The 15,201-nt window shown below is 32.0% G+C and overlaps 1 protein-coding gene across 6 annotated transcripts in view; it reads right to left on the reverse strand.

Moving 5' to 3' along the window:
• Positions 1-400: 400 nt before the first annotated feature.
• Positions 401-15,201, reverse strand: part of srl (spargel) — a 129,334-nt gene continuing 114,533 nt past the window's right edge. For 2 of the 6 annotated variants that reach the window (XM_066289808.1, XM_066289806.1), the window contains 9 exons: positions 10,116-10,232; positions 8,073-8,185; positions 7,733-8,012; positions 5,719-7,593; positions 4,757-5,589; positions 4,553-4,663; positions 3,087-3,311; positions 2,813-2,958; positions 401-2,579 (listed from right to left, as the gene is read on the reverse strand). In XM_066289808.1, the coding sequence (XP_066145905.1) occupies positions 2,476-2,579; positions 2,813-2,958; positions 3,087-3,311; positions 4,553-4,663; positions 4,757-5,589; positions 5,719-7,593; positions 7,733-8,012; positions 8,073-8,185; positions 10,116-10,193 (3,765 nt within the window). In that variant the 5' untranslated portion in view covers positions 10,194-10,232 and the 3' untranslated portion in view covers positions 401-2,475. Of the gene's footprint in view, positions 2,580-2,812; positions 2,959-3,086; positions 3,312-4,552; positions 4,664-4,756; positions 5,590-5,718; positions 7,594-7,732; positions 8,013-8,072; positions 8,186-9,619; positions 9,680-10,115; positions 10,600-15,201 lie in introns of those variants that run through there. The other 4 variants (XM_066289810.1, XM_066289809.1, XM_066289807.1 and 1 more) reach the window with 3 other exon arrangements.

Here is a 15,201-nt window from a genome sequence, read left to right on the forward strand (position 1 = left end):
GATCAAATCTTCTAAAAATCCCTAATAAATTTGAGTTTTAAAAATTTGAGCTAACTAGTTTGAGTCTACCTGACTGGAATAATTTATATTCATATATATTTTCTTAATAAGTGCGTAAAATTTATACTTTCCCGCACAAGATTGCCATTGTTACCTTTGCATCTTTCAATCGCTTATTGCATATGCTCACTATCTGTGATAGTAATACGCATATTCAGGCTTCTTTTGTCCCACCTCATTTTTTGGGAATGATAATAGTTTTTAACTTTGTAAATAAAATTTATGAAAAAAAAGTCGTGCATTTTTGGAAAGCTACATATAGGCTAGGCTTAAGGTAGTTGGGTAAGACCGCTTTTGACTTGATGATAGAACAAATAAAACAACATTTTTTTAAATTCAATTTTATTAAAAACATTATTATTTTTAGCAATGAACATTATATAGTAGTCAACATGTATAAAAAATATTAAACTGAAGGCAAATTTTTTACACATTAAAGATAACTTAGGCCATAAATTGTAAGTAGATCAAAGGGATAAGAGTTAAGAGTAGCTGTCACAAAAAATACTTTATCTAAAACTAGCTTGGATCTAAAACTGTATAGGTCATGAGGTAGATTGGCAATGGCGGCAATGATTATTAAATAATCTAAATTACTTTTAATGTATATAAATAAGCCGTAAAATCACAAAAAAGACTTCATTAACAGTCAATTATATCACTTTATATTGCAATGTAATAGGTGATCATAAGGAAAAAACCCCACCGTAAATATTTGACTACCATATAAATGGATCCTAGACACATCCTTGATGTTTAGCGCCTATATGAGGTTTTTTAATGATCAGCCTTTACAATAATTTAAAGAGTGTATCAAACAATTCTTGATCAAGAGTATATCGAAACTAATTTTGTTTCCTTTTTGTCGAATATTTCACATAGAAATAATTAAATTACGTTACGACATAAAAGTTAGAATCGTAACACGTTTCACACTCTCGTCCAGGAAATCTTTGACACACCTATAAATATCCATTATTATAATGTTCAAGAGCAATGCTTACGACGAATGACGGGCGACAATTGGTTTTAATGAAGCTATTTACCATAAAACAAAAAAAAAACAAAATATGCCTCTGATATTTTAACACTTATTTTAGTTATTTTTAACGACTACCCTTAAAATAACATTGTCCTTCATCATAAGCATATACTTGTGAAAAAGTATAAAGAACAGGCTTTCAACAAAGAGAGCAATATCGGACGTCAAGGACATTTTAATATATAGTTTATATCATACTAGGATGCACTATTTCAATATAAAAAAATACTAAATAGAGAAACATACCAATAATTTTCAGAAAGTCTGTCCAACCTGAGAATAAGTAATTTAATGCCTTTTAAACCCAATTTCCAACAGGTTTGTCCTAGGATTGAGCTTTCCTGCATAGTACAAGATCGAAACCGGCATTGTTTTAACTACATCATGGCAATATAATTACCATTAGCACGATGCAGGGAATAATACGAACTAACCGAAACAAAAAAAAAATTCTAAAATTACAATAAAGGGATAGCCGTAATTCGGACTGCGTATTACCATTAATTGAATAGTAAACATTTCCGTTACCATAAATTAAAACCCAAATTCCGCTAGAGATAGTAATACACAGTATTTAAAAAAATTCAAAAATTAGACATTTCTGTAAATTTGTAAATTAATATGGTATATGAATCGTTTAGAGGAAAAGGAGGTATGTTTTAGACAAAACATTTATTGCAGAAGTGGTATTCTAGATCTCAATAAGATTAAAGAGATAACTATGCTCATTATTAATTACACCTATACTATGTAGAATCTCACTATATTCTTTTAAGTGAGCATAATTATTTTATTACTTTGATTTTTTTTACCATTTGAAACATAAAATTGAAATTTTGAAAAATTAACTTACACCACTTTTCCTGTAAACGGTTGATATAGTTTACTACTACGTTTCCATGCAAAATTGACCTCTTATTTGATTAAAAAGTTGCAAATATTGGTTACAACGCTTGATATGTTAACAAATCGTAGAACATAAAAAGATAATTGAAACAAAAAATAAGTTTTGGCTGATAGAAATATCAGACTGGTCAATACTTAAATCGCTCTTTACAAATATACAGTTCGACTTCAATTGCGTTAAAACGTAGTAACTGCATAATCAAAGGCTACCTCTTAGACTAGGTTTGTACACAAGGCCTAAACATAAAATGAACTATCTACATATTACATACATATATATACAATCGCAGCAAACGAGTAGAAAATAAATCATAACTTCATAGGAAACATTCAGAAAAATTGAAGACTCTAAATAGAACTATTACCATTAGCACCGTTGTAACCGAAGACGTGGAAACTAACAATAATATTATCACAAAATAATATTTATACTCTCTTCTCAGCAATGTTATACCGATACTGAACCGTCAAGCTTCACGTAGGTGCACTATATCCAACATGTCTTGCAGCATATCGTCATACGAGTCATTACTTGCACTCGATTGATTATAAGGGTCGTCGTTGGCGTAGTCTGCAAGTAAAAATATAAGTTAGTTGTGATTCAAAAAGATAAGACAAACAAAATGTTTTTTATTTCAGTTTACTACAATTATTTGAAAGTTTTTAAAGTTGATATCCCGATTTTAAATAGAACACCTTGTATATAAATGTTTCATTGGAAACGTTTTCAAGTGCTTTTTAAAAATATAACGGTTTATGATTTTTTTAAGAAATTAATATAAGGAATCTAAGTCTAAAGCTTACCTAAGTCTGAATAAGCAGCCTTGCAAAACTCCCTACGACCACCAAAACAGATTTTGTACGAAGGATATGTGGGATCTTCATTACCACGCGCAAAAGCTTCATGTGCATCCTCTTTAAATGTAAAGTTCAAAAAGCCGTAATTTTCCCTAAACAAAAACTATATTAGATTCATCAAACAATAAGAAAAAACATATAAAGCCAATAATTTTAAGTAATTCAATTAATTTTCTTGAATCGAAACTTGTTTATAAAATTTAAAGATTTTTTTAATTACCCCATATCTCTGAAGTGCAGGGTGACTTTGTTAATTGGGCCAAATTTCCTGAATTTCCTATATAAATCTTCTTTGGTGGTGCCGCGAGGGACTTTGCCCACGTAAATTATTCTACGCTCTTCGACTGCATTCAAATATTCACGATATGAGCTACTAGAATATCTTCGTTTTCTGCTGTAGGGGGGAGAACGAGTCCTTGATCTTGATCTTGAATGACAGGACAATCTGCAAAAGAAAGGAAAATGTTTGATATTTATACACATTTTTACAGGTTTTAATGGATACATAAAATAATAACTACGCTATTTTCATTGTATGTTCTCGGTGTTGGAGAGGTTTGAGGGTAAGGTTATATAGTTAAACGCACATAATAAAATTAATCGGAACTTCAATAATCCGTACCTTAAATTAGAAATTTATAAACACTACAGATTTGTTAAATGTATCTAAACATACATTTCGATAATACTTTAAGAATCATGACCGAATCCCGAAAGTCCAGCACTAGTCCAATTTTTTCCGGCACAGCCAGGCGGTATCAAAACATGACCTTTACTGCTAGCACAAACTCATTGAAACTTAAAACGTTTAAATTCAAAACAGTAAATTTGGTTCTACCTGTTTAGAATTCTAAAATGCTTCGGAAACTGAACCATAAGTTCTCTTTCGGTTCTTTTCTTGTAATGTGGTGTGTCTTGTTCATTTATTGCTAATTTAGAACGTGACACGTATTTGGCTCCGAGAAAGATAATCTCTTTCACATAATATCGCGTATTAGACTTTAACGGAAGAAGCGGTTTCTCTATTTATTTACATTCAGTTGAGATAAATAAATAATTATTATTTAGGGTACAACTTTTCTGCGATTCCGTTTTGAAAACGTATTAATTTTAAAATTCACATCAGTTGAAGGCGTGCAAATTTGTTATATGAATAATTTTAAGATTAATATATTTCTAGGTAATTGCCAGCTGGGTAACTCAAATTTCTTCGATTTTCGAACTTGGGGTCAAAAAACGATCACGTTTCTTAGAAGTCGTGTGCTAAATTGGTACCGACATTGAAAAATTCGTTATCATTTAGGTGAAAATGTTTAAAATGGTAACTTTTAAAATTAAAATTAAAAAAACACTGAAAAATCATAATAGCTGCAAAGAAGACAATACGAAGTTTTTTTCCATTTCGTCTTATTGACCTTGTTGAAGTTTTAAGATGAATTGAAAGATAACAACATTATTAACATTTTTTTTCAAAGCAACGAGCAGACCATAATAATATGAACTAAGGACTTCAAGATTTAATTGTAAGTTTTAAACCTACATTTAATTTGTGATAAAACGAAAAAATCCCAACCAAAATTTCGTATACGTTACAGGGAAATATTCTTCAATATTCTAACTTAAGCCATGCACTAATTTAACGTTTAAAACTATGAGTTTAATTTAAATAAATATGAGAAAATTTACCTAGACCACCCAACAGATGAGTGAACCGATGACGCTGGAGATATCGAGGTACTGCCGGGAGAAGTTTCTGAGCCTCGGGAACTTGAATAAGATCCACGTGCAGGCCGACTACTGCAATTAATAACTCTGTGTTAATAAGTTTGACAAAAATTGAGAAAAATTGTGAAACTGAATCATGGAGAAAAATACTGAGTCAGAACTTACTGTCTTCCGTTCCGGTATGATGTTCCAGGGCTAGTATGGCGACTGGAAGTAGCAATGCTCTGTTTTCTCACATTGCTTCTTTGGCTGATTAACGAAATATTGGTTTGGGTCGTGGTGCTTTTGGTCGGACGCCTGACTCTATTTTTTTCTAAATAGACAACTTGTTTGCATTCTCCATGTTCCCCATTGTTATATGAAGCTTCCGTCGATACTCTCGAGAGTGCCGTTTCTCTCTGTTGAACAACTTTGGGTACGTGTTGGATCATAGAAGATATCAGAGACTGATCATTGATTCTATGGCTAGATTGTTCTAAAAGAGGCTTCAGTTCTTGTAGTGTCTCTAATGGTGCCAGCGGGTCTTGGTCTCTCGGTATCCGGAAGTCCGTGTTGACGCCAATATTAACGTATATCTTCCTTTCGAGATTTGGTGGCACCCTTGGAGGCCTGACTACAGCTCTCGGGTGCTCAATCATCGCTTTTGTCTGGATTTCAGTCTTATTTTTTAGCTCTCCCGCACGTCTCACAGAACCAGATTTTCCAGAGGTCGACGGCAACATGTTTTCATTAGTGTTTTGGTCCCTCTCAGCCTTTGGGGCGGCCTTTAAAACCTCTTGGGCCATTTTTCGTAATTTCTCTTGATGTTGTAACATTCTCTGATATTCAGTCTCAGCTTGTAGCTGTGGTTGGCATGAAGTGGAAATGCTTATGCTAGGAGAACTCTTCTCATAACTATTTTTGGTAACTTCAGATGGGTTCCGTCGTTTTTTATATTCGTCTAAATTCAGCGTTTTCCTTTTATTCAAAGGCGTTTCAAGTTGAGATATGGTATTAGACTGAAAAGAAAAAAAGTGTTAAAAAGGTGATCCCTATCAACATTTTCTTGGTAATTCCTTAAAATATTTTTTGATATAAAATTAATTGCTACATTACTTATTAATCAAATATATGTTAAAGTTTCTTACCTTTAGCAAAGATACCATCAAAGTGCCATCAGCATTCTTTTTCATGGGTTGTCCATTAATAACTTTCTTTTTGTCCTCATCTGATGACACAGTAAAAACAGGATCCTTCTTGTTGCTCACAGGTGCCTTAGCGATACCAACATTGTTATTATCGGTAATTTTTTTCGTACAATAATTATGATCCAATTGTACTGTATGACGATTAATTGGACTCACTGTTTTAACTACTACTTTATTGCAAGAGTCGTGTACTTTTCTTCTTTTAATGTGATTATGAGGTATCGGGTCTATGACAGTTATTGTCTTCCTTTTCCCAGATTCTTTTATACGGTTAATCAACTCTGTAGGGTAACAATTCATAAAATGGCTGCTCTCGGTTAACACTGAAGGTTTTAAAGAGGTAGTGGCTCCTTGAATTGGTTTGGGCGTTGCTGTGCTCACAGTGTTTTTATTTATCAGTTTTTGTTCTTTAGTTGTGGGCTTAATAGCGCTCACAATGCTTTTTTGTGGTACTTGCACTTGTTGAGCTGTAGGCAACTTCACTGTATTTGCAGTGTTCTTATTTAATATTGTTTCTGATTTGGTTGGAAGCCTAGCTGTGCCTCCAGTGGTTTTCTTTAATAATTGTTCTTGCTTAGCTGTGGCCTTAACTGTGCTTGCACTATTTTTCTTTATTAATTTTTCTTGTTGAGTTTTGCATTTAACTGCACTCGCATTATTCTTTTTTCCTAATTTCTCTTGTTTAGCTGCGGGCTTAATTGTGCTCACAATATTTTTTTGTGCGAACTGCACTTGTTGAGCTGTAGGTAGCTTAACTATGTCCACAATATTTTTATAAAATACTTCCTCTGCTTTGGCTGGGGGTTTAACTGCACTCCCAATATTTTTCTTTACCAATTGTTCTTGTTGAGTTGTCGATTTAACTGTGCCCATAATATTCTTCTTCAATAATTGCTCTTGTTTAACTGATGCATTAGGCTTCACATCAATTGTTTCAATTTTAGCACGTTGGGGATAATTTTTTTCAGCGTTTTTTGGCGACTTTACGTTATCTTTGTCAGGTTTAACGAACTTAACGACATCCTTCTCTGGTGTTATCATTTTGGTATTATCTTTTTCAGGTTTGTTCGTTTTTAATGCTCCATTTTTTCGTTTTCGACTTTTGTGCTTAGATTTTGTTGCTACGTGATCTTCTACTTTTTCAGTCTTATTTGGTGCTTTCAGGTACTTTTCTTCAACTGTTTCCATCTTTTCCTGCAGCATACTATTCATTTCCGTAGCCTCAAATTGCTCCAAGAGGTCAGTAATATTTCCGGCTTGCAAAATTGGTCCTGGCTCCTCCTCTGATACAGTTTCAATATCAACATCATCTTCATCGTCAGAACAGGTCTTTTTGGTATCTGCTACAATATATTGTTGTGTTACGTGGTCAAGTTTCTTTCCACTAGCTCTCGAACGACCTTTACAATACAGTTTCCTGGCGACAGGTTTCACTGTTGAATTACAGCCCTCGGAAATGATCTCAGTTTTACTATTTATTAACGTTAGAGAATTGGCTTGACTCTGAGTGTAAATTGAACTTTGTTTAGATTGTTTAGGCTCATCAAATATATATTGATCCATATCGAAATTTGCGAAGTCTGTGCTAGTGAAGCTTGTATTCAGAATATCTGAACACTCAGACTGCCTTCTACATCCTGATATTAACATGCAATCAGGATTGAAAGTTGATCCTCTTTTCGTAGGTGATGGATTTAATTGGTGAGCGTCCCCAGTTATAAAATCTGGAAGTTCTAAATCTTGAAAACTAGAAATACTGCCCGGTTCACAATTGGTATTAGTTTCATTCACTGCAGTAACATTTTTTGTGATTGGCTGGAATAAATAAAGATTATTAGAACTTTGAATTTGGATTAATAATCATTAATTAATTAATTAATTATATCATAAAAATTACCTATAATATAAATATATGCATTATTTTAAAAAGGGAATAAAATTTGGTCTTACTTACCACCAATATGGAATTACAATGTCCAATTTCGTAGCACGTGGGAACTAAAGGCACCATTGGAAATGTATTTGCCGTGGTTGGCGCTGGTCTATTTTCTCTAATTGGTATAATAGGAGCTTTAGGTTCAATACTAGGTGGTATGGGAGCTAGAGAAACTGGCGTGTTCATAGGAGCTCCTATGGACATTAGAGTTCCTAGAGTTCCCGAAAAAGCATTTGAATGCCCCATATCAACTCTTTGCCTTTGGTTTGCCATATCTACATATGATGCCGGTTGTAATCTGCAATGCACGCAGAGATTCAAATTAATGAACCATCAATTAAAGAAGGCGTGCTCCTACCTGCCAGAGGGGTCATTGTCTTCCCATTCAAATATTTGACTTGGAGGCTCTGGCATTGCGGAAAATCTTTGAAAATCCCGCTCAAAATAATTTGAATGCTGATGCGAATAATCCTGAAAAAAAGTGATTACTAAATTTTTGAGAAAATCAAATCCTAATAAAGATATTTACAAAAATTGGAATGATACATAATATTTTTAAAGTTTAATTTCACAGAAAAAGCTTTTAATTCAAAGTCTGCTTATTTAGAATTCACGCAATGCTAATGCTAAATATAAAACTCCTGCCATTCACAGGTAAGTAAGGAAGGAGTGGGTATAAAAATGATTAATTTAGGTCAATCAAAGCCTGATTTTATAACAATTTAATCAAACTTGAAATGATTATAAAACGATTTCGTAAAGTTTTCAATAAAAAAAATACCTATCATTGCACCTTAAATTTCACACTTTTCTCCTGTAATAAAACTTAAATTAAAATTTGGAAAAATTATGCTCTCATATTATTTTCTTGGAAATATGTTTCAAACATATCTGTAATTTAACTATTCATATTTAAACATTTTCAATTCATATTGATACATAATTGTTGCTAATAACAACATTAATAACATTAAATAGTATGTATTACCTCACAAATAAAAATTACAAAATTCATATTAAACTTATTGTGGCATATTTCTGAACTTTCTCAACTTTTTTCAATTAAAAATAGTTTTTATATTATTTTGCCTTATATTATGAAATTCAGAAAAATACTTTTTTATAAAAAAATGTAAATAAGATGAAGTTCTATTTAAAATTATGAAAATGACCCTTAAAGCAGAAGCTGAGTTAAAAAAAAATCAATATTTTGTCTAGATATTTATAAATAGGAGTTTGCAGTATTTATTCCCTGAAAACGCATTTGATTTGACTGCAACATCAAATAAACTTTGATGAAATAATCTATATTTTGTAATTAATTGAAAATTAATTGTATATGTAAAATATGTTATTCTTACACTTTCGTCAAGCATTTCCTTAATGCTGTGTGGGACTTTATTGAAATGGCCATAATTTAAAAAAATACAGAAGATTTGCAGTAGTATCTTTTTTAGGAAAGGTAATTTCTTGGAGCCCATAAATCTTAATCAATATATCAAGCAACCACTCAACAAAACATCTCAAATGAACTTATCTGATCTTGTCTCAGTTAGAAAAAAAATATAAACAGCATGCAAAAATGTCTGTTTTTTTACATAATAACTCGTAAACTAAAAATAAATTTGAAGATCTGGTTGAAGCATACCATTCTATCATTTTAAACTTTTAAAAGAACGCTATCCTTACCTTAGATGGACTGAACGTCAAAGATATAGAATAACAAACCTTTTATTTTATAGAAAAATATAGGTCGCCTTATTTTTGAAAAAACAAGACTAATTTTATTTTGAAATATATGCAATTCCCACTGGGTCAAATCTGCACTATATATTAGATAAAATGTGCAATAGATTGTTTAACTGTCATGAAAAAATAAAGAACTCTTCTAATAGGTATGCTTACCCTTATAGTTAAGTTTTAGTAGACCTCCGGAATTTGCACTTCAAAGACACTGCCCACACACTTTATGAATTAAAACAGTTTATTTTTGTTAGAGAATCATATGAACAATATGTGTAAATTATCTTCAAAATATAAAAATCAAATAGAAGTAGGGCGTAGAATGTGGAAAATAGTGCCTTTTACCTTGGGTATTTATCATTCTTTAAAAGAAGTATTTCAGAAATCAAAAATAAATCTTATGAGTATTTCTAAGGTAAATACATGATAAATGCTAATGGGAGAAAATGGGCACTTAATTTCTCATTAGTCACAATACAATTTTGGTCAAAACACTTAAAATCTCTAAAAACTCAGGGCGAGTTGCTTTGCTACCTAACCTATCATTTTAGGTATCAAAACACTAACAATCAAAGGAGTAATAAGGCTTAAAATACCAAATGAAAATTGTTGTTTAAGGAAGAATTGACCTCAAAATGGAAAATAAGTAAACACTTACCAGGAAAGGAGTCATGTTATAGGTAAACTGCTCGTTTTCTGGATAAAAACCAATATCCATCTTGGTTGTTGTCCACATACAAATTCACAATTTGGAATCACCACTGCTTCTGAAGTACTGTTACAGCACAACCGAAATTGAGAAGGTCACTCACACTATTGAGACAAGTATTTGAGGACTAGAAGTCTATATTTTACGTAATAAAACTACTCTTAGGTGCCGACAACGTTTAGAGGTTAGGACCTGTTGTATCGTACAGATTGACTTATATGTACCGAACACACTACTGTTCTTCGCGACGTTCGAAGTAAGTCTGACTTCGTTGGTCATGGACCAAACCCTCAACCCTCGCAGGTAGTCAAATCTTAGAACCCTTGAGGGGGGGTTTGTTTATGATATGCCAAAATTTTCGCACGTGTCAATTACCAGATTTCTATTATCTGTGCACCACGTTTGTGATGCGACGTTGCAAGATCTTCGATGCAGAAATTCGGGACTTGAGAAATTGATCAGAAGGATTGGATATTGCAGTCGGATATTTTATTTTATATTTGTATGTGGATAGATTTAATGGGGATAAACGCATAGGACGATTAGATTTTAGTTCTAAAAGCTCGAGACCCAATGAATTAATATTATTAACGAAACTATAATGATTAATCTAATTGGGCATTGGGAAATAAAATTTTTATATTTTATTTGCACCTTTGCTAGATGTTTGCAAAGATGAATTAAAAAATATTTAGCATCTGTCGTATTTTCCATTGTTCAAATTAAGAAATAGGGAACCCTCTACCTTCTTTTTCCAAAATATTGACTATCAATATTAATTATTACTCAATACGATAAAACCCATTTAGTCAAAAAGAGTCAACGTGACAGCATGGCATTTTCTGCCCGCCCCTCCACCTTCTGACACTAGTGAAACTGTGGCCTTGGTATTACTTTTCTATGCAGAAATCTGTCGCCAATTCGACACCGATCATAAAATTTGGGTCCACACAGGTAGATGTCAACCTTAGAATTTCCGCTAAATGGGGCAATTTTAAAGGGAAAATATACAGCGTGTACCAATTGCAGTCTACAGGAACGGGTAACCCGATTGCCTTAAGTGACACATTAGCGGGCATCTAATTGCAGCGTCAAAAAGACAACTTTTTTAAAGCACGTTCTAAGATTTCATTTGGATTTCCTGATACATTCATCTACAAAAGTCATTACTTCATTAAAAGATGTGAATATTTTCCCTGTTTGAATCTAAAACTTAATTTTATTTAAATAGATGTATTACATTATCTATATCTATACGAGTAATAATAAAATCCTACAAAAATTTAAATTTATTCAGAAAAAAAGTTTCATTTTCTGATCATAAATTGGATTTCAAAAAAGGCTTGGGGCTCCAATCAAATTCCTATTATTTATGAATCTAAAAAACAAGAATGCATTTGTTTCCTGATTTGTTGTTGTGTCTCATTACATCAATACGCGCTAAGTCATTCCATTATGTTTTCACTATTTTAGCGACAAATTATTATGAATTGAATTATGAAAGGAAAATTTTACATCGATATTTCAAAAAATGTCAAAAGCAGTCGCTCTACAAACCACAGAGTTATAAATCTTTTCAAATACCAGAAAAGAATTAAGAACAAATCACGAAGTGAGCAGCCAAAGAATGAGCGGAACATGAAACTCGCTACATGCTCACTGAAATGGAGAAAAGGCCTTCAAAATTGGCATCAGAATTACAGCAGGACTTTGAAACTACTATACACGAAGAAACAATTCAACGATCATATCATAAAGGATAACATAACCGGTGTAGTGTACAAGAGAAACGTTATACGACAGAAGCGTCTTGAATGTGCTGAAAAATACAGGACGGTTGAGCCAGTTTTGAGAAAAACTTATTTGGTCGGATGAAAGTAAGTTCAACCTTTTTGCACCAGATAGATGTAGAAAAGGATGAAGAACAGCGCTAAAAAAATACTATTACAGCCGTTACGCATGAAACAGAGATATTAATGGTCTAGTATTGCATGTCGGTTTTTGATGTAGGCAATCTAGTGCCAATTGATAAAATTATAAATCAAATAGTACATCTGAACATTTTAAAATAAAATATAAACTAAATGCAGATAAATTAGAATTGAAAGGAAATTTTTGCTTCCAGCTAGAAAACTACCGTAAGTATAAAGCTAATGCGGTACGTCAGTAGTTAATCCTTAATTATCTGCATCTCTTAGAAACACCGCCTTCAAAGTCCCAACCTGAACCCTATCGAACATTTGTGGGATTATTTGAAAAAACCATTCTCTTCTGAAACATAATTTGTAATAAAATTTATTAAAAAAGGGTTATCCCGTCAGAGTGGTTACAAATATCTAATGCCCTACCAGTAATATTGCTTCAGTCAATGCGAAGTAGTTCATTAAACATCCTTAATCAAAAAGGGTGCCCCACACGATATTAATTTTTTTTGCATATACATATGAACATATTTTCAAATAACATCAACTATGTTGTTTCTACCAAGATTTTGTAAAGTCCATTTGTTATTACACAATGAAATTTTTTTCTGACTAAGTTTGAGTTTCTGTTGGATTTTATTATTAATACTGTATATATATATATATATAATACAATACATCTGTTTAAATAAATTTAAGTTGTAATTTCATACAGGGAGAACATTTACACCTTTTAAATTCTTGCGGATAAGTGTATTTATGTATTATGTGTTATATATTATGATAATATAGATTTAATAATTCAATTTTCCCTGTATATGTTGCTAATAATTTCGGAATTGCGAAAATATAGGTCCCAAAAAGCGATATAATGCAGTAGTAGAAAATTGGACATCTTGTAGAATATACAGAGACTCTCTTGCAGGCGATTTACTTAAGATCTTGACAAATCCTGGATTTTAGCATTCGGAATCAACTGGTATTGTTATATTCAATTGGCTAGTTTAGGGCATTAAGGTTGTTAAAATTTACTAGGAATGTACCTCCGAATGCCTTTTGAACCCCACCGGGCAAGCAGTTTTAATACGGCTTTCTGTTGAAGTTGCAACTAATCAGCAGTCTACAATGACGTTCAAGGTTAAGGGACCTTTGGATTTCCATAAACTAATAAACAGGCTCTAAGAAGTGAATAAGAACGGTAATAGCACAACCACTCATTGGCGTACTTAGTTTTTGTGGTCTCCCCAAATTCTGGAAAAACATTTTTGTTTTTTCGTCAGATTATTTAGCAAGGTAATTCAAAATGATTCATATTTGATCACTTCATGAATTTCCAAATTTTTGAAATGGGCACAGTTCATATGGATGGTACCAAAAATTTTTAAGGATAATTTGAGTATACCTACAAAATTATGGGCGGGAGGATTTGAAGTTATATATGAAATTAATATTAATTAAATGACTTGTTGAAGTTTTTGTCACTTATGGAGATACGTAAAATTATTAAGCGGAAAATACACTTAGATGTAAATAAACAGAAATAATTTTTCTGGCAAAATTTCTAATATTGATCTAATTATTTTTTGGTAACAAAAATAAAACTGTCTTAGATTTTTATATTTAAACAAAAAATTCAGACAATTGTTAGATTGCAAATCTATCAGTTTTAATCGTATATCCGCATCAGCCCAATCAGGATTTATTTCAAATGGATTTTGCATTAAAAAGAACATTTTTGCATATTTAAAGAATCATTAAACCACATATTTATCTCCTTTTTTTTAACAATACAATTTTTTCAATATAAGTTTGAGGTGAAAATGTAAATTCCTTTTGCATAATTTTCTGCAAATTTTTGCAAGACTGAAGATATGAAAAATTATTTTGTTACAATTGTTACCTAAAAAGAAGTAATTTTGTTTGAATTTATTTAATGTGGAAAAAGGATTCATGTGCAAGTTTTCCATTTCCGTGTAAATTTACATTAAGGGAGTTAATATGTTTTTTTAGATGATTCAAAAATGCTAGACCCCACAATCATATAGGATCTAGAAATTTCTGTAACTGACTCTAATTTTTCCATCATAAATAAATCGGTTTTGTTTTGCAACTCAAAGAAGCGTTTTAACACTTTTCCGAAGTTCAACCATCGCACCTTAATGTGGTATAATAAATCAGCATATTAATATGTTCAAGAAAACATCTATGATTAAGTCCAGCTTTTCTTATAAAATTTACTGTAGAAACGATGATAAATATCACATGCATTAAATTAGGCGTTTTTCCACATAAAGTTTGTTGATTGAAAATTTTCGGTAAGCTTTTATATAACATTAATATTTAATATAATGAATAATTGTGAATATTTTTAGTAATGCGGTTCGCAGCCGTAGTTTTGCGATTCCTGAGGTAGAAGATTGCATGCTTGTGTAATCTCTGTATAATACTATATAGGGTATCCCAAATGTCACGGGATGAAAATTTAATTTTGGTATTTTTCAAAATTTTCCCAATATTTCAGAAAAAAAAATTGGTAACGATGTTTTCGAATATTAAATGATGTGCCAGCTTGATACATTTTCTCTAACTTAACTCACCTTCTAGCTCTCACCGTTTAGGAAATAACAGTGGTATCCCATGGCATTTAGGATAATTTGTATAACGCGAGTATGAAGATTCACATTTCTCAGGTTGTTGCATAATTTCTTGTTTGAACTAACTTTACCTTCAATTATATTCGTATTATTAGCTTTAAAACCCATGTAGTTACGAAAAGCCTTCATAAAACCATCCCTTAGAGGTGGTGAAGTGTGCCGATTAGGGGTGGTGAGTTGACATTCGAAAATTGGTGGGTTTCTAGACTATTTATCACTTTCGATCTTACTAGAAGGACAAGTCTCTTTATTTCTTCAGTTCTTTAATTATCTGGTTAATTTACTGCTCAATTTGGTGTTCTGCCTACCTTGAAGAACCATTTAGAACCAGGGGATTGGTCACAAAGTCCATTTGTGCGCAATTTCGATTTAATCGATCTCTTGTTCAATTAGATATTCATTCGGAAATCATTTTTAATTTTGACCATTTTATGCAGCATAATAAACTCATAATCCGTT

The sequence above is a fragment of the Euwallacea fornicatus genome, chromosome 14, assembly GCF_040115645.1.
Source record: "Euwallacea fornicatus isolate EFF26 chromosome 14, ASM4011564v1, whole genome shotgun sequence".
Classification (NCBI taxonomy): Eukaryota; Metazoa; Arthropoda; class Insecta; order Coleoptera; family Curculionidae; genus Euwallacea; species Euwallacea fornicatus.